Source organism: Erythrolamprus reginae, chromosome 3 (assembly GCF_031021105.1).
Source record: "Erythrolamprus reginae isolate rEryReg1 chromosome 3, rEryReg1.hap1, whole genome shotgun sequence".
In the NCBI taxonomy this organism is placed as follows: Eukaryota; Metazoa; Chordata; class Lepidosauria; order Squamata; family Dipsadidae; genus Erythrolamprus; species Erythrolamprus reginae.
In genome coordinates this window covers 157332678-157356546 of record NC_091952.1, presented here as the reverse complement: position 1 = coordinate 157356546, position 23869 = coordinate 157332678, and the positions used below count along the sequence as shown (strand labels likewise).

Here is a 23869-nt window from a genome sequence, read left to right as displayed (position 1 = left end):
GCCTCACCTGGCGGGCGAAGGAGGGCGCAGCTCCGGCCGCTCGCCTCGGAGCCGGTCTGCCTCACTGCCTCCAGTCCGCGGCAATTCCCCTCAGCACGCTGCCGGATCCAGCGGGGGAGGGGGGGAAGCGAAGGCGCGGCGATGGGCAAGGGCTGCCAGTGAGCCTTCTCCGTCCCTTTCCTGCTGCACCGGTCTGGGGCCAAGTGGGCGGGGGGCGGCCGGGACCTCGCCTGTCTCCGCCGCCCGCATCGCCCCTCCGGCGGGCCGGCCTCCCCCGCCCGCCTCTGCTGCAGCCGCCACCGCCTCCCCGACTGACACAAAAGGGCCCCGCCCGCCCCGCCCCGAAGCTTACCTTGCGGCGGGATTCCCTCCCCCCGCAGCCAAAACTAAAAGCCTGTCTCTTTTTTTTCTTGCGGCGAGCCCAAGCCGTTTCTCTCTCGACCGCAGCCGAGCTTCCCTCGGCCCCCTTTGGCCCCGTCGCCTCCTCCCCGCCTGCCTTTCCTCGCCAAGCGCACGAAAAAAAAGAGAGAAGGCTTCTACCAGAAGCCGGGTTGGGGGTTCCCATGTCGGCGGGGATGTTTTAAAACACCCGCGCGACTTTCCAATGAGTCCCGAAGACAAACGCGTTGTCTTCGGGACTCATTGGAAAGTCGCGCGGGTGTTTTAAAACATCCCGGCCGACATGAGGGGCTCGCTAGCACACCCCCAAACCCGGGTTGGTGGTTCAGGGGTGTGCTAGGGAGCCTCCCATGTCGGCGGGGATGTTTTAAAACACCCGCGCGACTTTCCAATGAGTCCCGAAGACAAACGCGTTGTCTTCGGGACTCATTGGAAAGTGGCGCGGGTGTTTTAAAACATCCCCGCCGACATGGGAGGCTCGCTAGCACACCCCCAAACCCGGGTTGGGGGTTCGGGGGTGTGCTAGGGAGCCTCCCATGTCGGCGGGGATGTTTTAAAACACCCGCGCGACTTTCCAATGAGTCCCGAAGACAAACGCGTTGTCTTCGGGACTCATTGGAAAGTGGCGCGGGTGTTTTAAAACATCCCCGCCGACATGGGAGGCTCGCTAGCACACCCCCAAACCCGGGTTGGGGGTTCGGGGGTGTGCTAGGGAGCCTCCCATGTCGGCGGGGATGTTTTAAAACACCCGCGCGACTTTCCAATGAGTCCCGAAGACAAACGCGTTGTCTTCGGGACTCATTGGAAAGTGGCGCGGGTGTTTTAAAACATCCCCGCCGACATGGGAGGCTCGCTAGCACACCCCCGAACCCCCAACCCGGGTTAGGGGGGTGCTAGCGAGCCCCCCATCTCGGCGGGGACGTTTTAAAACACCCGCGCCGCCCCCAATCTTCGGCTCCTCGCTAGCGCTGCGGAAGTAAAAACACCATCTGCACATGCGCAGAAGGTTTTTTTACTTCCGCAGCGCTACTTTGCGAAAACCCGCTCGTTGCGGGGGGTCCTGGAACGGAACCCTCGCAAAGAGCGGGGGATCACTTATATGGGTTGGTTTTGGAATGTTTCATTAGAAGAGTAGGTAACATCTTCAATAGAGTTTAGGGGATGTCAATTTCTTCTGTTTATAAGGGCTCCAGGTATGGGTGTGTCAAATGATGGTCTTGTGATTGATTAGTCGTGCATGTGTCAAGTAAGGGTCTTGTAATGGGTCAGGCGTGAGTCATCCCTGAGGGTCTCATAATGGGGAGATTACCTCAGATGAGGGTCATTTGGAAGTAAACTGCTGGTGGTGAGGGCAGTTTCACTCATAGGAAACAATCTCAGGATTTGGCAGCTAAGGAAACAAGGTTGATTCAGAGTATCATGTAATTTCTTGTTAGCCTGTATGGCTAGCAGAGTCACATACTGGATTTAATTCTTCACTGGAAATATAAGTATTGTACTTCTTTCCCAGTGTGTGATATATACAGATTTGTCTTGTGAAAACTAGGTACCATTAGAGGAAAAGTACTTTTTACTTAATTGAATACATTTTACACACAAAGACCAGAAGCCATCTGGTTAAATATGTTCAAGCTGTCATTAATTTGTATAGTAGACGTGATTACAACTATTAGTCTTCTTTTAGATGGTGTTTCTTAATCTGCAGAATGTGTGTTGCAACACTGAGTGATCTGGTTCTTTAAAAGCAGTTATTCTTTACAGGTAGTCATTGAATTAAAACAGCACTGGAGACTAGGATTTCTGTCACTAAGTGATATGGCCATAAAACATGATGTCACACCACTGCACTTTTAGCAATGACAGTTATGTGGTCCCCACTGCTGTTGTTAAATGAGCACCTCCTCACGATGTCAGGCCCATTTCCAATAATCAAAAGTGGGAGGCAAATTGTAAGTCCCAGGTGTCTTAAAAGCAGGCTAGTAGGCAGGTAAGTGGCTGCTGTTGGGTGGGAAATGGGGGGTATGCAGATAGTTGGGGTGGCACAAGGTGAGTGTGGCAGGTCTTGGGGTGGCTGCTGCAGGATGGAGGGTATGTGCACAAGTAGTTGGGGAGGGCATGTGAGTGGCTAGGATGATGCCACACAAGTTCAGCGATACTCAGAGGATGTGTGGGTGGTGTGGAGAGGCACAATATGAGTGTGGTGTGGCATGAGATGGCTGCTGCCAGATGGGAAAGGATGTGTGAATGGCCTGGACAATGACATGTAGTCATTGGTCAAAGACATGTGAAGCGAGTGCACAGAGGCTGCATTAATGGGGTAGACTTATGTGACCAACTTGCAACCTTCCCTTACGGCATCCTCATTCATTCTGCTTGTGGAAAGTCAGCAGGGTAGGTCACAAATTGTGATTGCAAGACCACTGGATGCTACAACGGTTGTAAGTGCAAGCCTATTGTTGAGCAGCCACATTGCAATTACAATAATGTAACCACAGGGTAGACTAGAACTTCAAGGACTGGTCATAGCCACCACTTATTCAGCACCACTGCAACATTGAAGAATTGCTGGATGAATGGTCATTAACCAAGAACTACTTGTACCACATTTTAGATGAAAATTTCAAAGGTTGGAATTGGGAATATTACAGGATATCCTCCTTGAAAAGTCTGGGACACGACCCCCCACAGCTCCCTGAAACCTGGTAACTAATTCCAATTTTTAATGAAAAAAGGAGAACTTTGTTATTGTATTTTCTTTAAAAATGCAACAAAATTTGTATTTCAGCAATCCCAAATGTTGCCTGTTTTCAAAAGGAAACTGGACTGTGTTTTTTCTTGAATTGAAGAAACTTCTTGGTTGAGAAGTGAAACGTCTTCAAGGAAAAACCAAGACCGCCCACTTGCTTTTTGAAAAAGCACCTTTGGGACACCTTTGGGATTGCTGGGAATCTCCATAAACATGCATTTCATAAATTTAAATAATTTTACATTTAAATTACTGTATTCACCTCTAAGGAAGAAAATTCTTAATTTAATATGTCTTCTGAGAAAGGAAGAATAGACAGAAAAGGTGCAGCTCCCATACTGCCATAAGTCAAGGTACTGAAATTATTTGGAAAAAATACATAACGTTTCTTTCAGGTACGCACAATGAATCTGTATTTTTGTCCATCTATTTCTTTGGTCAGAAGCTTTTGGGAAAATAGCCCACCTGCAAAGACTAAGTGTAACCTTCAATTTGAAAAAAAAATTGTTGTGCCTCTCTCTACATTAAGAGAAAAGGAAGTAGTAATGAACTGAATTTTTCCTGAGTTAAAATTACCTAGAAAATCTAGAGAGAGCACACTTAGTTAAATAAAAAAGACCTGATGACAATTTGGATTGGAAAGTCTTTCAGGGATCTTGGGAATATCAGAAGTGAGAAAATCTAGTCAAGCTTTGGTGGCTAGGAACTGCAGGAAATAAATTCAATAAAGCCAGTAGCATGGGTAAACTAGCAATGGAAACTTAATATATCTTCAACAGCTTGACGTGATGAGTTTTTAAAGGACTGAGAGGAAACACAGTTCTTTTGTGAAGAACAGACCTAAGTTTTCTGTATAAATATAGATCTGCTATTAGGAACAAATATTAGAAAATTAAATCAAATTAGACTCATACCTCTGTGGCTGCCGAACTGCCACCAAGATCACGGGATACAAAGAGGTTCACAATGGGCCTACTGATTCTCTGAGTGGCCAAAATTAATGCCAAAGGCCACCAGAAACCTAGCATCTTTTTTATTGTAGCATCTCCCTGCAGATAAAATGAGAAAAGTCATTATAGGAGCTAAATAAATTATTTTACAAATGCTCAGACTGTTTCAAGAAACAGATGAGAAATAGTATTAAAAAGCTCCTAAGCATATAAATAAAAAAGGAACTACAGATTCTTAAAGACATTGCCTATGGAAATACAAGAATATTGCTGTACGAGGGCGTTAAAACCATATTTAAGAATATGCTACAAAGTATTGTACTTAAGCTACAATTTACACTGTGATATTTTTAAAAATGTCTCATGCATTTTTCTGCAAAGCAGTATCTTGGAAAATTAATAACTTTAATCGCCTCTCTATTGGTTCTGCGTTTCTTTTAGTTCTATGCTCATTTCCTTGGCTTGTTGCTGATTTGTATCTTGTTTCTTAGCATTGACACAAATAAGAGTGAGACAAAAAATAATCGGAAACAGGACCACAAAAATACTTCGGTTTTAGAGATATTTAGAAGAAGCAACAGTAATATAGAAGTGGCATTGTATACATCAAGCCTGATATTTGCTGCTGAAACTAGAAAATAATAAGTTACATTGAAGCCAGTATATTTTATTGCCAACTATGAGTACGTAGTCTTGTACTCAACAAAAACCCTCAGATATCTTTATAGGAACTTTCCAAAATATAATTGATCTATTACTATTACTATATATTTTATAGTGCATTATGTTTCTCATTACACTTTTAAATCTATCAAATAGCAAAATATCAATTAAATTTAAGGAACAGAGCAATAGCATTTAGAATTATATACCACTTCATAGTGCTTTTACAGCCCTCTCTAAGCAGTTTACAGAATCAGCATATTGCCCCCAACAATCTGGGTCCTTGTTTTACCCACCCCGGAAGGATGGAAGGCTGAGTCAACCTTGAGCGGGTGGTGAGATTTGAACTGCTGAAGTACAGCTAGCAGTTAGCTGAAGTAGCCTGCAGTGATGCACTCTAACCACTGCGCCACCTCGGCACATTTTTAAAAAAGTAGCTAACAAGAAATACTAGAAATAATTTTCTAATTTTAAAAAAATCAACATTACAGTAGTCGATCTCTGTAATATAATATTTTTTAAAATAAAATCTAAAGCAGCATTACCAGAGTTTGAATTATAACCCTCTAATATAAATGATTGTATTGGATGCAGTTATATAGGTGACATATTAATGTATCCCAACTTACTCCCATTTCTGGCCCGCTATGATCAGGAATAGTATCATGAATGTTTCTGTAATAACCCAGGCATAACGTAGTACATCGGACGAGTGCTCCCATGTACAAAGACAGGATTGGGATGAGGAGCGGTTCTCGGCATTCCAAGTGACTATGTAGTAAAATAGCCACAAAAACCACCTATATGCAGGGAAAAAAAGAGGAGTTAGGAACAGCTAAGACAGTCAGAAGGCTAAGTCACTTGGGCATCATTTTCCAAACATATGAGATATGTCTTCATTATTGTTCAGGAATATATCCTCTGAAATTTGGAGTCTTCGGAGAGAGGCGGCATACAAATCTAATAAATTATTATTATTATTATTATTATTATTATTATTATTATTATTATTATTAAATGCAGATCATTTTTTCCTTTGAAAGAAATAACAAGGAACAGAACTTAATGATTGATTTCTATTAGATGCATATCACATTAATTTGAGAAATTGCTCCTTTTTATTATATAGATGTATTTGAAAATCCTGCATGTCCCTTGGACTGCAAGGTAATCAAACCAGTCAGTTCTAGAGGAGATCAACCCTGACTGATCTTTAGAAAGCCAGATCCTGAAGATGAAACTCCAATACTTTGGCCACCTAATGAGAATGAAAGAACTCACTGGAGAAGAGCCAAATGCTGGGGAAGATTGAGGGCAAAAGAAGAAGGGAACGACAGAGAATGAAGTGACTGGATGGAGTCACTGAAGCAGTAGGTGTTTAAATGGATTCCAGAGGATGGTAGAGGATGGGAATGCCTGGAGGAATATTGCCCATGGGGTCATGATGGGTCGAACACTACTTTACAACTAACAACAACAACAATTTGAAAATCGGAGATTTCCCCACCCTTTCAATTGTACTCAAAGGAATCAACATTTTAATTAAAGAAGATATGGCCAACATTTTTATCAAGAAGCTGTAGGTATGGACATGCTTGGGGAAATGAATTTGGAATTAAAGGTAATGGCACTGAAAAAAAATGGCAAAAAGAACAATTTTTGTGCTTACAACTGTTGCAGCATCCCCACAATTATGTGATCAAAATTCAAGTGCTTGGCAACTGAATGTATTTATGACAATTGTAGTGTCCCAGGATTATGTGTTCACCATTTGCGACCTTCCAATGACTTATGCCAAGCAAAGTCAATGGGGGGAAGCTGGGTTCTCTTAATGACTGCGTGATTCATTTAACAACTGCAGTGTTGTTAAACAACAGTTTAACAAGAAGGGACAGCAAGGAAATAGTTGCATTGATATAGATCTCATCTACTTCCATGCATGATTTATAATGTTATACTCATTAAGAATACTTGAAAAAAATAATATGAGATAAATGGCAAGAGCAGCAAAGTTTTAAATAACAATACAATCTGATTGAAAGTTTAGCTCAACAATCTCTGCAACATTTCTGCAAGACAGGTTATCTCAATATTGCTGATGAATGGCTGAATTTAGAGTTCTGCTTAATTAAATGAATTAATGATTTCATTACTACACTATATTGATATTTAAAAAGCATACTGTATTGGGTTTTATATGATCTGTAGAGAAACTAGAATACATGCAGCACATTATGCAACAGAACATATATTTTTATTTAAAGTTAATTTAAAACTGAATTTTTGGTTCATTTTGTAGTAGTATGCTTATCTGTATGAGTCATATTATACAAATAATCGTAACACAGATGAAAACTAGAGTTAATTGTTTTCCCAATAGTTTTAGTATCTGTGTTTAAAAGCTAAAAAATGGAACAAGAATAGTCAATGTCCCTTTTCTTTCCACCTGATGGCATACTCTTTACATTTAGTATAATTATTTTAACTGAAAAGAGCAACTCTTCAAATAAATATAATCAATAAAGTAAGTTTGGATTATTCTCTTGGGAAAACTTTACTATTCACAGCTAATAGATATGTGAATCTTGATACATTCCACATATCTCCAAAGGGGGAAAATAATATCCATATGGGCTTAGTGAATTATTGAATTAATGTCTTTAATGAGAATGAATACGATTTAATGGAACATTTAAGCAAATATAATGCAGTCTGTTACATTCATATCCACTTAGTTTTATATATTGTTTAGTATTCATTGAAAGAATTAATTGAACTGAAAGATCATGTTAAGTTCTTTCTTAACCTGTTAAGAAAGCCTGTTAAATTGGAGTATTGGGCAAAGAAACAAAAATGAAGTGCACTAAAGATCAATTGTTAAAAAAGAAATTTTGAGGTAAATCATATTCAGGATGTGATAATTTGTAGGTTTTTGCCGCTAAGCTGTGATGCAATTGAAAACCAACAGAGAAAATCTCTCTGGGTTGCCTTTCCAATCAAAAAAATATTGTGTGATTAGTCTGAGAGAATAGTAGGGGAAAAATAAAGGTTGAATTATAGTATTAGTTTAAATATAGTCAAAAGTATATTTAATGGCATCCATTTTAGCACCATCTAACAGATGAGTCATTAATGGCTATTATGACACAATCAGAAAAGAGCTAAGTAACAACACTGTAATTATAACATTATAGTATAATAGTACATGCTGATGACAAACAGAGATCAGTAACATTATTTATATTTTTGCATGTGTGTGTGTGTGTTTGTATGTGTGTGTATCTAGTCTTCAATAGATACAGCAGTGCCCGGTGACAGCAACACCAGGAGGAATTATTATGAGAAAATGGAGAAGTAGCAAGTCCCAAAGGAGGAACTGGAAAAGTAAAGGCCAAATGGTCCCATTTGTGATAAGAGCATTCAGGTCTGTGAATCCTATGCTGGGAGAATGGCTGCAATAAATTTCAGGAAGACATCTGAACTCTCTGTCCAGAAGATTGCAGTCCTAGGAATAGCTAAGATCCTATGCAGAACCCTCAAAACTCCAGGCCCCTGGTAGAGGACCTGAGACTGAGGAAGACACAGACCACCCCTTATTGATTGTGATTGTGTTTGTGATTGTGTTTTAATATTAGCTTTTTATTGCCAGTGTCCAAGAACATTTAGCATAAATTCATGCATGTTCAAACATATAAATTAACAAAGACTTGTCAAACATGGAAATTGTGTTCATTTAACTAGTTGGGAACAACTAGATGTAAGTTGAACAAATTCTTACCTGAGCAATGACATCTGAAATGGAGGCACATCCAACCAGAAAACTGTATTTGTGTTTCAGAAGAATGCCTGCATGTGTCCAAGCCTGACAAAAAGGAAGAAAAATAGATCATTGATTGGGATGACTTTTAATTCTTGGATGCCAGTAAAATGCACAACCACAATATTCCACAATGGTGGAATGGTTCTGGAACAAACACTAAAAGCCATCATTTCTTTTTCTGCTCACAATCTCATTCTATTGTGCATTAAGATGGGAAAATGCTTTCCAGCAGGTTAACACTGTTTAGCTTTGAACTCCAGATGTTTGATTACAGTTGCTATCCTCCCTACCATGATCAGGAATTACAAAAGTTACACACCATCATTATCTGGGAAAGATTATGGCAGTTTTCACAAGCATACAATAAGCCAATTGCAAAATGAACTATAAACACAGGCTTATTTTAAGCATTAATATCAAGTTATTTATAGTTATTTGATTACTGTTTGGGAAATAAGCTAACTTTTTAAACTGACTGAGAGAGTGGACATTTGATGAATTGCAGTCAAAAAATATGACCAGAGTAACTGGAGAGAGTTAACTTCTGAAAATTACAATAAACCCTCAACTGACTGGACTGTGAATGTAAACAGCACTTGTTAAACCAGAATGTCCATTACATTCAAACAAGAATTTTACATGTGCAGACACCTACAGTGAATAGACAAATTTTAAACCACTGTATCTGAAGCCCACTCAAGTGAGAGCCATTAAAACAAGGGTTTATGTAATAATTATTTGTGAAATAAGTGAGAGATAGTGAGACAGTTATCTTTGTAAAAAAAAAAAAGGCCTTTATAGAAGTCTCTGAAGAGGCTGAGCTTGTACTAAAAAAGATAAGAAGATAGAACAAATTTAATTTCTTGGAACAAACTATAGAACCTGAATAAACCAAAGCTGTTAAAAAAAAGAACCCCACCCACTATCTATTATAAAAGATCTCCAAGAACAAGACAGCAATCTCTATTGCAGACTCACCATGGCATCCATGAAAGGAAAGGCTGCAAGGTAAAGGAAGGCCTTGCGTGTTTTACTTCCCACGGAATCATCAACATGATGCAACTTGTTAATGATGTAGTATCCCAGATCACTGTATGCTGCAGAATAATAACAATAATAGTAGCAACTTGAATATACTGAGTAACAATAATAAGTAGCAATAGTAGTTTTTTTAAAAAAAATAATTTTTATTGATTTTTAAAAGTTTACATAAAACAAACATATAACAGTGCACAGTGCATGTGCCCATCACCTAACAACAACACACACCCCATCACCCCCGCCACCCATACAAGAGGATTCAAAAAAAATTAATTGTTTATCTATTATTCCTTGGCTCTATCTTGATCAAGTATTATTAAAAGAGCGATTGCAATTTATTTTTCATATTTACATCACAGATTCTACTTAACATATAATCTTTTACCTTGTTCCATCGCACCATCAGCTTCTCCAATTTATTCTTATCAAAATTATTTAATCTTATTTCCATAATTTCAAAATGTATGTGATCCACCATATACCAGTACCAATTTTGTAGTGTCCATTTTGTAGAATTTTTCCAACCTAATACCATCACCGCTTGAGCACTTTCCAATGCTGCGGTTTTTATTTCCTTAAATTCTCCTAGTTCTCTATATTTGATTAAAATTGCTATTTCTTTTGTAATAATCCAATTAATGTTTAACATTTTATTAATTTCATTCTGGACTACATTCCAGAATTTCTGAATTTCTGCACACTCCCAAATCATATGCATAAAAATCCCTTTTTTCTGGCATCCGTGCCAACATATGCCCTTCTCTTTCCCCAGGAAGTGTGCAATTTGTACAGGTGTATAGTACCATTTATGTAAGATTTTTCTTCTCATCTCTCTAACTCTCGTATTTTTAATCTTGTATATATTTTCTATTATTTCTTTCATTTCTCTTTCATCTATTTGTAAATCATCCTGCCAACATCTTGTTAAACTTTTTGTTACTTCTTCTTCCATTTGCAGTAGCATTCTATATATACTACCGGCTTGTGCTTTACTTTCATTTGTCTTTTCACTTATTATTTTTTCTTGATTTAAGTAGCAATAGTAGTGATATTCAACAGTTTGATATTTTAAGACAAAGACAAAAGCAGGAGTACTTTTCCAATAGAGATGCTGACAGTTTTTATGGATAAAATCTTATTGCTTAGATTGCCAAAGTCTATTTCAACGGACCTCCACCACCACCAAATAAGGGAGCACCAGTTTTTCCTCCAGGAATTGCAAATGACTGAAGGAAAATTTTGAATGAAGTTGTTTTATGTGCCTTTCTTTGGTACAATTATGTATTAAGGCTCTTGATTAAAAGCAAATAAAATATTATCATAGGTAATTATTTAGAAACATCGAACTAATGATACACAAGCATCTTATTTAAGCCAATTCCTTTAAAATACACTATATGCTACCAGATAAATCAAAATAAACCTATTTTGATTCCAAGAAGATTTATTTACTCGTGATAAGATACTGGATACTTTTATTGCTCAGAATCTTCTTTATCACCCCTGTGTCTTCTTGTTTTGTCATCAATTCTGTCTCAAAATGAGTCAACATTGTAACTGTCCATAACTATTCATTCTTCACTCCTAATTCAGGATGCTAGTCAGCTGATGTGTCTTCTTCACTTATTTTTACTCAGCTCATTCAGTCTTCTCCCTGTCTCCTCTTATCTATCTTGTCTACCAGCGTTGCTGAAAGATGGTACTGTATTGTCTATCTTAGTTGCCTAATTGTTCTCTTGAGAGCTGGGAAAAATGTTTTATGCTATCAAAACAGGATTGAAATATACGTGTAAGATTTGATTTTGCTCACTTGCCCATCCCTTGCCTCCAGCTATGCAGTTCGGTTCCTAACAGGCCAGTACTGGGGTTTGGGAACTCCTGCTCTGAGCTATTACCGTTCTTAAAAGCATGTTGTTATTCTTTTAAGAAACATACTTATGAAACCAAAAGGGATTCAGCGTTCAGTCAGAAAATTACATTGAATCCAGTGGATCAATTTTCTCTGCTTTCAATGTTTAAAATATTAGTCACTTTCAAAGATCTTATCAAGGAAATGAGCACTGAATTTATTTATACTGACAAATATCCTCACATGATTCTGATTACGTTCTCTAACCAACTGTTGGCATTTACAGTTTTGAAAAACAATGATCTCATACTTGCATGATGAAAGCTACCACATCAAAAGTGGCATATCACCTCAATGCTTCATCAGTTAAATCTTCTCACACTACTATAATTTGAGGAAATATGTGACATGGTTAAAAATGTTATCACTCATACAGAACAGATTCTCAATTTTATATTTTATGTTTAATTGTTGAATCTTCCTTTAATTTTTCATTTCTTTTATGTACACTGACATCATATGTTCCAAGACAAATTCCTTGTGTGTCCAATCACACTTGACCAATAAAAAATTCTATTCTATTTTGTTCTGTTTTTAATTTCTTAAACCTTTAAGTGATCTTGAGGTTTTGCCTTACCTTAATAGAGTCTACGGAGAGGGGCGGCATACAAATCAAATCAAATCAAATCAAATCAAATAGTTGCACATGAATAAGTGCTATTGCAAAATGTGTGCAAAAAAGAGAGAACAACACTTCATTCTTTCCACTGTGACACTTGGCAGTATCCAGTGTTGGATATTGGAGCCCCTTCATTTCAATTGTTTAAAGCCAGTTTTTATGCATTCCATCTGAATCTCTTCTGACTTCCCTCTATCCATACATAAACTATTATTACAAAACTAAGATTACAATAGACTGTGGAGATAGAAAAACACATTGTTGCAAGAATTTTAGTTAGCACTTACACTATGCCAAAATATCACTAAGTTTTTCAATATTTCTACTTCAATCTTGTGTAAATAACCGGTCAGAAATAAGGGATAGGAGCAAATGTGGAACCCCAAATAATATATATGTTGTTAATGGTGACAAGATGAGGATGTCTTCTACTAAGAGATCTGGCTTTGATTAAAATTTGAAGAGTAAGGGAGGGAAGTCCTAGTTCTGGCAAAATTATAATGGACAAATGCCTAAGGAAACTGGATGAACTAGAAGAAATTATGTGCCAGCAATCATTTGAGCAGAAGTGCTATTTCAATAAAAAAAACTATGAAGCAAACTTACCTATCAAGGTATGAAACACTGCAGCCACAGCACCAGCTACAACCATACACAAAACTGCTTTGGTTCTGTCTCTCTTGCTGTTGACAAAAACCAGACCTACATTCTTGAAATCACTCATTGGTCCTGTGAAAAACTTCATGAGGGAATATGCCAAGCCATAGCTGGCCAGCATTTCCACAGCATCTTCCTTAACAGCTGCAATACCTCTATTCAAGGCCTAAACAAACACAAGAGGGGGGGGGGGAGGAAAGGAAGATAATTAATATATGCAATATATACTAAACATGATTACTAATTTTTAATCAAATAAAGTTTTAAAAGTCCCATACATTATTTTATGAAGCTCAGAAAAGGGACTGTTTCTACATAATATTTTTGTGCATTTCTATTGTTGCTCCAAACAAATATAACCATAAAATTCAGTCACACGAATATGGCAAAATTGCAGATGGAACCACATGAAATTTCAATTCTCACATGAGATCTTAGAAACTTTACTTCGGCAGGTAGGTCGAATACATTACATGATAGCACCCAAGGTCTGACAAAACTGTTAATTGAAAGTGTAAACCATGCATTAAAAAGGAACTAATACAATAATTGATACACATGAACATATGCTTTATGAATTATGAACCTAGATGTATCCTTATATATTGTACCCTATACCTGGTGCTACGCTTGGTTTGCACTGTTTTAATTTCTGAAATTAAACAGTTATATATGTAGACAGTGAGAGATGACCTTAATGCAAATACAGATAGTCCTTGACTTACAACAGTTCATTTAGTGACCGTTCAAAGATACAACAACACTGGAAAAGCGACTTAGGATCGTTTTTCATATTATATGACCATTGCAGCATCCCCTTGGTCATGTGATCAAAATTTGGATGTTTGGAACTGGTTCATATTTATGATGACTGCAGGATCCTGGGATCATGTGATCACAGGACAAGCAAAATCAATGAGGTATCCAGATTCATTTGACAACCATGCTACTAATTTAACAAGTGCAATGATTTACTTAACAATTGCGGCAAGAAAGGTCGTAAAATGGGGGAAAACTCAATTAACAAATGTCTCACTTAGCAACAGAAATTTTGGGCTCAATTGTGGTAGTAAGTTGAGGACTACCTGTATGCCAGAGACTTACAGTACATAGGTTAAGGAGGCTTGTGCATTCTTTAACCTTGCAAAACAAGGTAATATTTGGAAACAAACTTCAGGTAAACTAAACACCTCCCTGAATTTGTGGGGTATAAGGAGAGAATATACTGCACAATCAGACTTACAAAAAATGTTAATATAGCCTATCTCAAGAAAGTGTTCAGCTAATTTGATTTCCACTCCCCACCCCAAAAGAAAATATATCTCAATGTACAAAGTGAGGAAAACTAATCTATTCATAGAAATAGATTAAATTTTTCCCACTCTAAAATGTTCTTGATAAATAAATGTACACCAACTAAACTTTATATATTAAGGATATGTATTAAGCAAACTTCTTCTACGTGCCAGTTCCCCCAAGCTTCAATCGTGAAAATGCATTAATATTGCTTTATTCCATTACATGCATTACATATGAATCAAAAATATATAAACCATTCAGTATCCTTTTATTCACAAGGACACTGTTTGTTTCCACCCACATATAACCATTTTTTCCTTCTTGCTTGCTTTTTAAAAAAAAATCACTGAGTTAACCCAGGAGCATTTATCTCCCTTCTATTTTCTATTTGTGTGCTGAATTTCTGTTCATCTGACTTTTAAGATAAAAAGATTTAAAGGCCATTTCCCTATTCCCTGTTCTAAAGTTCTTTTGATGCTCCTTTATACATCTGTATATACTGTACCTACATTTGATTAGCACAGTCTTTTCTATCTTTCCATAAATATGATTCAGTGTGAAAGCACATAGAAAGAAAGTGAATTTATTACTAGCAAGCTGGCAGCCTGACACTATTCATCTGACATAATAGTCTTGCTCTCTGATTGCTCAGATAAAAGAATGATTTAAGAACAGGATTTAGAGCATTAAAGCACACAGAGAAAATGACTGATTCTTCACACAGTATTTGGCCAACAGCTGCAGGAGAAGAGTCATACTATAGCATGATAGACAGGTGAGGAAACCCATGATGCAATGGAAGAAAATAGCAAGTGTTAATTTGGCTATGACTCTACAATGACCGCAGAAGCCTTAGTGTAGAAAGTATTCCTTTCACCTCTGGCTGCCCTGAGCTTCAAAACATTAGTTTGAAAGAGCAAACCGTTAGCAAGAATATATTTTCAAGTGAAGGGAAGTTTATTACTTGATAATTTTCCCTGGACATTTAGAAAGGCAAAGTTTTTAAGGGGGAAGTAAATTATGAAGTATATACCGGTAATTCTCCTCCCCAATTTAAGGTACATTTAGCAACATAAATTTGTATAATTCAATTTGCTTCAGAAGGTTTGAATCATGTAGAATAAGCACTTTTTCAATTCAGCACAAAATTAAAACTTCTGAAACTCATTGTTAAAATATTTGGCGATAGGTCATAAGCTTAAACAGCAACTATAGCAGATAAATTTCAGAATGTAAATTAACCACAGCAGCTAAATGGAACCTCTATATGTTCACAAAGAGCAATTATTAAATACCCCGTTTCCCCCCCAAATAAGACATCCTTTGATAATAAGCCCAATCAGGCTTTTCAGTGCATGGCAATAAGGCCAAGCACTCATTTCAGGGTTCAAAAAAATATAAGACCAGGTCTTGTTTTCAAGAACTAGAATATAAAGCACATCAATAGAGAGGACATTTGTACATATAAACATCATAAACTGAGGATATATTTTTTAGTATCTGTTTCATGAAGCAAAAATAAAAAAAATAAAAATTGTGTTTAATTTATAACATAAAATGATTAGCCAGGAATCACACTGTAGACCTATTGACACCCTGACCTTGTGTAGTTGTACACTTCTTGTGGGTTGTTGCTAATTATTCATAATGAGATAATGTCTCAGTTCAGTTTTTCCAGAAGGAATAGTTCACTGGAGAAATTATGGAAGGTCTGACACTGTAATGATGCCATGCAAAAGTTGGTTTTCCAGTGGGTGGCTACTAAAATAAACCTAACCCTAAGGTTGGTTGCTGAGTTTAATTAACTACCTCCAGACAAACCAAATGTTTTTATTGAACAGTTCAGCATTTCCTTTTTTAAAGCCAAAGAGAAAGAGCTAAAAAATTTTAAAATGTCAAATGTTCACTGGTATAGTCTGTAGAAAATCAGTTTTTCCCCAAACACTGGAAACTGGGTTAGTTCCTCAACCTCATCCACATTAAATGTGGACGATTCATGTCACTGCATATAATGTAGCTGTTCAGATCCTTATCTAAACATTTAGGTGCCCAACACGGATCTCTCTTTGGGAAAAGGTTATTCCTCTTTGAACAAATTTTGGAATCTTACAAAGAACACACATCATGAAAATAAGAAAATAATTCTTATGATTAATTGACATTTTACTCGAATAAAGATATTATAAGATAATTTAGATCCTACCAATAATATTATTTCAATCACAGGGTATACAACAAAAATAACAAAGATTTATGAAAACAGAAACAACACTTGAGGAAATCTTAGTAATCCTTACTCTTTACTACACATGGATAAAGTATTCCTGCAATGGGGAAACAGTACCAATTGTACTTTTGGGGAAAACTGAGATATCAATTATGTACTTTGTTTTCTATTTCCTTCCAAACTAATTAGATAACTGTCATCCTTATCAGTTCCTAAGACCAATTTAAAATTGTAATTGATTAGCCCCTACAGTAAGGTTTTATGACTTCCACTGCATAATATATACCCATCAGCAATATGGAATCTCATCTTGCTCCTTGACTGTTAAAAGCAATCAGATAAAATCATTATCTAACCACTATATGTAAACAAATCAGTGTAGATTGCTTTAATTCTAATGTGTGGGATTGAACCTTAATTTAAAAATGGCATCTCAAGGCAATAAGCAGCCACCTTAACCATATAAGATCAAGAAATCAATAATAATGGCCCTCAAAGGAGAGGCACCCCAGAAGCTAATAGGTGTTGATTTGCTACTGCCAATCAGATATGATGGGAAGATGGGTAGTTGATGGGAATCAAAAACTTAATTCTGTGCAACCTCAGAGAGACAGGAAAATTGCTTCTAAGCCACAATGCTTTATTTTGCTGAGCCAAGAACAGCTCTCAATATGAAATGCTCATATCTGTTGATAGCGAGAATATTAAGGTAAGAAGCTGAGAATACTAGGAAGGCTTGAGAAAGACTATAATAGCATTCTAGAAAGATGGAACAATTACTGCCAAAATAACAGAAAACATTATTATACAGATAATGATGGTATTTCACATAGAAAAATTTGTAGATGTCTCAGTGTGAAATGTTTTATAAAGTTAAAAATATATGCAAATAGATGTAGAAAAAGGTTAAAAAAGGAAGAAAGCTGAAGAAAAAAGTGTTCAAATAAATCCTTGCCCTACAACCCCAATTGAGCCCAAAATTTCTGTTGCTAAGTGAAACATCTGTTAAATGAATTTTGCCCCATTTTACAACCTTTCTTGCCACAGTTGTTAAATGAATCACTGCAATTATTAAGTAACACGGTTGTTAAGTGGATTTGGCTTCCCCATTAACTTGAACTCTAAAAAATGATTACATAATCCCGTGACCCTGCAAGCATCATAAATGTGAGTCAGTTGCCAAGTGTCTGAATTTTGATTATGTGACCATAGGGATGCTGCAATGGTGTGTAAAAATGATCACAAGTCACTTTTTTCAGTGCTGTTGTAACTCTGAACTAACACTAAATTAATTGTTGTAAATCGAGGATTACTTTTATATAATAGGTATTTCAAATTATATTTAGCATAAATTATATCAAAAGTATATATACCCTCTAATCTAACACATTTATTATATAAACATGTATTTTAAAAATAAAAATCATTTTAACATAAATGGCAGATCCCAGATTAGGTATTGCAAAATCATTTGATGACATATGTCATTGTCTGGGAAGTGTACCAGACAGGCAACCAGCCAGTCAGGGAGAATTTGCTTCCAGGAAGAATCAAGGTGGCAAACATCTTTGTCCTTATTGCCAAAAATAACATATGCAATGAGTAAGTCTTTTCAACTCAAGTAATTTAATGAAAAAGCACCACTGTTTATTTGAGCAAAGGCTGCTGCTGAGATAACCTGATGTATAATGCTGAGAAATCTCAAATGGAAGGAAAAGTTTACAATATGTCAAAAGTCCATTAAGGTTTGTGGAAGTGTAGTACAACTTTTTTCCGACTATTGTGCATTGTAGTTATAATTTGCCAAACCCCCTGCTTTGGAACATGTACAAATCTATAAAAATATATAAGAATATTTGTCAATTCAGTATATAATATTGGTCTATTTGGGCAGCAGTGTAGCCTGGTGTAGCCTGGTTGTGGCTTTCTCGGTTGCTGGAAGAGCTACTTCCCGCAGTCTGCTCTGCAACCCTAACGCTTAATTGCAGATGCAGGAACTGAACCAAGTGAAACAATTCAAGATTATGTTTCGTGTTGCCCTAACACAGACTTGCTACAGTGGTATTTGATGTCCCCAGTAGTAATTCTCTGGTTTGTGACAGAATGTAAACAAGACATTTCTTTTTCCTGGAAAAGCCAAGATATTCAAGAACCTTCAAGAAAGCACATCACAGTGAACATGGAATGGTTATCAGTAAACTAGTTTGGCTTAAAACCAAAATAAAAAGTGTAGAAGAATACTGAATCTCATAGGATAGGGGTGATGCCTTCCTGAATTTTTGTCTTCAAGGTGTTATCCCAGATTATTCAACATTCTGTAAATTTTATTTATTTTTATTCGATTTTTATGCTGCCCTTCTCCTTAGGCTCAGGGTGACTTACAACAATGTTAGCAATAGCACTTTTTAACAGAGCCAGCCTATTGCCCCCACAATCCAGGTTCTCATTTTACCCACCTCGGAAGGATGGAAGGCTGAGTCAACCTTGAGCCGGTGATGAGATTTGAACCGCTGACCTACAGATCTACAGTCAGCTTCAGTGGCCTGCAGTACAGCACTCTACCTGCGGCGCCACCCCGGCTCTCTAGCAAACTCGTGGTTGCTCTCCAGCAAACTTCACCCCAGCTCTCCAGAAAACTCGTGGTTGCTAAACCTTAGCTAAGATTTCACCAGCTGTTACTCATCATGGTTAAAAGGAAACTCAATATTTAAACCAACTTCTGTTTTACTTACTTACTTACTAATTTCCATGACTGCCTATCTTAGCCAATTACGCTAGGCGCTTACAATTCCAAAAACACGTTACAGTTAAAAATATTAAAAACATTTTAAAACAGTAAAAATAGTAAAACCAGTAAGAACTCCATAAAACATTGAAATTAAAAATACAAGATACTACTTGGCCAGATAGTAATGCAGCCAGGAAACGAGGCCCTTGACACCTTCAGCCTCCCATGCTCATGAACATAGGCAGGTTTTTAGGGCTTTGCAAAATGCTAATATGGTTGGGGTCATTGTCAACCTCTAAAGGGTTCCACAGAACAGAGGCCACTGTGGAAAATGCTCACATTCTGGTTGCCACCACTTAACATTTTGTGGTTGACAAGATCTACAAGGTGATCATTCTGCTTGACCTGTTTGAACAGGTAGAGAGACTTTTAATACCTCTTTATTAGTTATAGCCGTGGTGAACCAGTAGCGGAAGTGGCAGGAGGCTCCATCCACCTGCCCAGATATCATCATGGACAACCTTCAACATGCACGCGCATCTCTGAACTGGTAGCAAAGGTAAGTGAAACCCATTACCAAGGTGTAGGTATTATTTGATGCATTTGTTTATATACTATTGCTGTTGTACACTCTGTGGAGTAAAACCTTTTCATAATTGGTGACTATACAATTTGCAGATAAATTATTAGTTTCTAGAAGCAGAATCAAGAGAGACAATTGCTCTCAAGATGTACTTCAGGAGTTTCTCAGAAGTGGGTGGAACAGTAATGCTCAGGAAGGAGAATTCCAGATGATGTCTTCAAGCTGAAAAACTATTATATGCACCCATATAAAGCTGCCGCCAATTTTAACTCTGAACAATGTTTAATTCACAAATCACTTTGAATTTTTACAGTTGTCTTTTGCTCCACGCTTTCAAAATGTGGTATCTTTGGCCATATTGTCTAGGAATTCTGGAAGATGCGGTCCCAACAACAACCAGGAAGCCTCAATTGGTGAAGTCCGCGCTATTACGAATAAAAAAGAGGTAATGGTTTCGTTTCACAAGGAATGAATATTTCATTTCACAAGGTGAATATTACCACCTCATACACTGCCCCTGCTATCCTTGGAACTGTAGAAAAAAATCTTGCTCAAATTATGGTTATTTTAACTCTCCTTGTGCTTCAGGATCATGAATATCCATGTCACAGTTAAAATAAAACCATTATAACACAATGACCCTTCTTATGAAAAGACAATGTACAGCATCAGAACTTTTATTTTGTGTGGTTTCTTAAAAAAACATCAACAGTAGACTATATTTTAAAACTCTGGCAGCTTTTGCTAGTCCAGTATGATATCATGTCCTGTATTTCTAAAGCCATTTTTATCTGACAAGATCATTCTTCTGTATATTTTTTCTAGTAGATATTTCAAGGTCATTGACATTCCAGACCATTACTGAACTCATAAGAACTTTTCCTACTGAGGACAGTACACCCACAGACTAGGCTGCGGTTGTTATGAAAGATCAACGTATTAAATAAAGTCTCAAGTAGATTCAACGTGTACTTTACAACTCTGTTACTTGATGCATGTCATCAAGAATTCCAAGAAGTAGAATGGCAAATTATACTACATCCCTTCCTTAATGGTGAATTTGCCAATTCTCATTTAAACATTTTTTATATCATTTATTAATGTAATACAAAATATAAAGAAAACAAACAATATACAAGGTCACAGAAAATCAAAAGAAAATAAAAGAGAAAATGAAAGAAATTAAAACAGTATATTCATACATACAGTGTTCTGTACAAGCACATTGAAGACTGGGGTCATATTTCTTTATAATCATTAATTTCTAATCTACAAAAATAAAATTTTTGGTAACATCACTTATGCAGATCTCTGAGTAGGGATGTGTGTGTGTGTATCATTTCAATGCTGAAAAAAAGTCTTGGATATAAGTATAGTACAAAGAATTCACTTTTTTAATTGCAAAGTCACTTTCCTTGCAGTAAGCACAGAATTCAAAGGGATATGATTATCTTGTTAATACATGAAATAATCTCCTTCTAAAATTTAATCACAGGACATGTTCAAACACATATTTGAATGAAGCATTAATTTCATTCCTTCCCCAGTAACACAATTATCTACTCAAGCTTTTCTGTACAAATGCAACTGAATTCAGAGGGGTGGCATACAAATCTAATAAATAAATAAACTTAAAGCTAAGCTTCAGATTTTTTGAATGATTCAGTAAAGGAGCTCGGAGTTAAGTGAAAGTTAATAAATGACACATGATTTATGAAGACCGGACAAATTAATATGATTCATCCAATTGTCTGTATATATCTATGTAGGCATGTGTTTTTGTTTCTATATGTGTCTACACATGTATGCACATATGCACACCCTCTTACATGTAAAAGATACTTTACACTGACTGAAAAGGCCACTGTTCATGACCCGCAGAACCTATATTTCATTTTATTATTTATTCTTTGGCTGCCCATATCCCGAAAGTGGTTTTTTAAAACCTACTAAGATTAGTTCCCAAAAATGTAGTTATTTCCTTCATGCAAATATTCACTGCAGTAATGCAATATTAAAAAGCAAACATTAGTGATGTGAACAATCTACTTATGCTAAAAATTCTGGAATCAATGCTCCTCTTTCTGAAATCCCTTTTTTAAAAATATATAATTAAAGGTAAACAGAAATAGAAAATTAGTTTTTAAAAAAGGTTGAGAAAAGAATAAAAATGCAGTAAGGAAAAAAGAAGAAAAAGGTGAGAAAAAGGAGGCAGGAAGAACCTGCTCTTCTTGGGTATAAATAATCATTTATTTCTGATTGTGCCTTTGTATCATCAGTAAAACCTTCATTTGGGCAAAGCAGGAAATCATATTTTGCAGAACTCAGGCCTCCAATCTCAAAAGGTCCCTGAATCTAGAATAACTCTAGGGCAGTGATGGCGAACCGTTTTTGGTTCACGTGTCAAAAGGGGTTTGTGTGTGCGCTAGCACGCGCACACGTGCCCAGACTCATTCCCTCCCCCCTTGCATGCGGAACCTCCTCCCCGCACTACACTACTCTCTCTGTCCTATACATCCACAAGGGGGAAATTATTGCACTGTAGCTAACAAAACAGCCAAACCTCATTTCAAAATCCTACACAGAGCAGAACAGTCCTCCAGACATCATATTCTGATGCATCAGTTATCTTGAAAGAGGGAACCAATGTTTGTAACCTACCAACTTAATCTCTTCTCGCAATCTAATTCCATATACCAAACAGGAAATTAAACCTCAGTTTAAGTATTTGGTATTGCTGAAGGACATAACATGACTGGAATGACAAATGCCACTGCTATCATCTTTGCATTTAATGACAACTATGACTGAAATGGAAATTAATCAATGCAGTTTTGTACTACTGTGACCTACATGTAGTCCAAGCTGTGGGCTTTCTGAGGGTTACACTACTCTTTCCCCACAGCGCTTACTTGAGGAAGGGTATTTTTAACCATTATCCTTTGTAGAAGGGAAGAAAAATGAGAGCAAAGAATCAGAAAACAACATGCTCTAACTAATTATAGAAAGGAAGGGATAGTTCTCCAAAGATTTTTAAGTTACTCTATTTGAACATTCATCAAAGCTTCATACTTTCCTATTTAAATTGGCCAAGTATCGGGAAGGCCTCTATGGTGAACTTAATTGTTCCTGTAATATATGAATAGAAGGCCATCTTTCTTCTTAATTATAGTATTTCTATTTTAATCTGCCATCTGATAAGCATCATTAACTTCTCCATCAAAAAGCATGTTGTAACACAAAGTCATTTTAACAACTATAACTATAAACATAGCAGGCTGTCTTTTATGCCCACTTGGCTGCCTACTTTTTGCCCCTTTGCACTTAAGACAATAAGGGATACTGTAGGAATTATTCATCTCTTTAAAGACAGTTGCAATAAGTTTTCATCTCAAGCAACTAATAAAATGTGTTCACAATGAACTATCTATCACTGTTAAAGTCAACTAACTGGTCATGATTTATTTCAAGAAAGCTAGGCAAGACCAGTCCTATTTAGTACTTTGATAGAAAACCTCTTGGAAATCCCAGGTATATCAACAGACCAGTGGTTCCTCAAAGGGATCAGGACCCCTCTGGGGGCTGAATAACCGTTTCACAGGGATTGCCTAAGACCATGGGAAAAGACAAATTTCCCCTGGTGTTAGGAACTAAAACTTTTATTCTGGCACCTTGGAACATATTTTTACAATCCAACCAATCAGGCATTTACAATGGGGGTTTCCTTTTGACCTTCCTGCCAATCAGCATAAGCCTTTGTTGGGAGAATTGGCACTAGATTTATGGTTCGGGGTCACGACAACATGAGCAACTATATTAAGGGGTCATGGAATTATAAAGGTCAAGAACTACTTAACTAGACTGTCTAAAAATGTTCAGGAAAGAGGCAGTAATAAACTATTTTCATATTGTTGCCAATAAAGTATTCTGTTGTTTATTAAAGTTACTAGGAGTTGAGCTTGAGGTGAAGTATATTATCATTCATCTCATAAGTTTATCTTCCTTCTTTCAACTTACCATAACCTACCATCATCAAGCTTCATTGCTGATGTCCTGAAAGCAGAATATAGCTTTACGTGTAACAAGCAGCAAATATCAACTTCGTATTTTTTAAAAAGCAATTGATAATCTCTTTCATAATTTAACAATGTGGGAATGCTAATGGAAAGAATAAAAAAATGTCTTTTACATCAATGTGAAGCCTTTACAGTTTAACCTAAACACTTTG

General features: G+C 36.9%; 1 protein-coding gene across 1 annotated transcript in view; it reads right to left on the bottom strand.

The window, feature by feature from the left end:
* The window catches only part of ANKH (ANKH inorganic pyrophosphate transport regulator), a 123925-nt gene that overhangs the window by 37185 nt on the left and 62871 nt on the right, over positions 1 to 23869 (bottom strand). Inside the window, exons 2-6 of the mRNA XM_070747093.1 lie at positions 12754 to 12970; positions 9557 to 9675; positions 8537 to 8620; positions 5388 to 5558; positions 4060 to 4194 (exon numbers count right to left, since the gene is read on the bottom strand). Coding sequence (XP_070603194.1) covers positions 4060 to 4194; positions 5388 to 5558; positions 8537 to 8620; positions 9557 to 9675; positions 12754 to 12970 — 726 coding nt within the window. The remainder of the gene's footprint in view (positions 1 to 4059; positions 4195 to 5387; positions 5559 to 8536; positions 8621 to 9556; positions 9676 to 12753; positions 12971 to 23869) is intronic.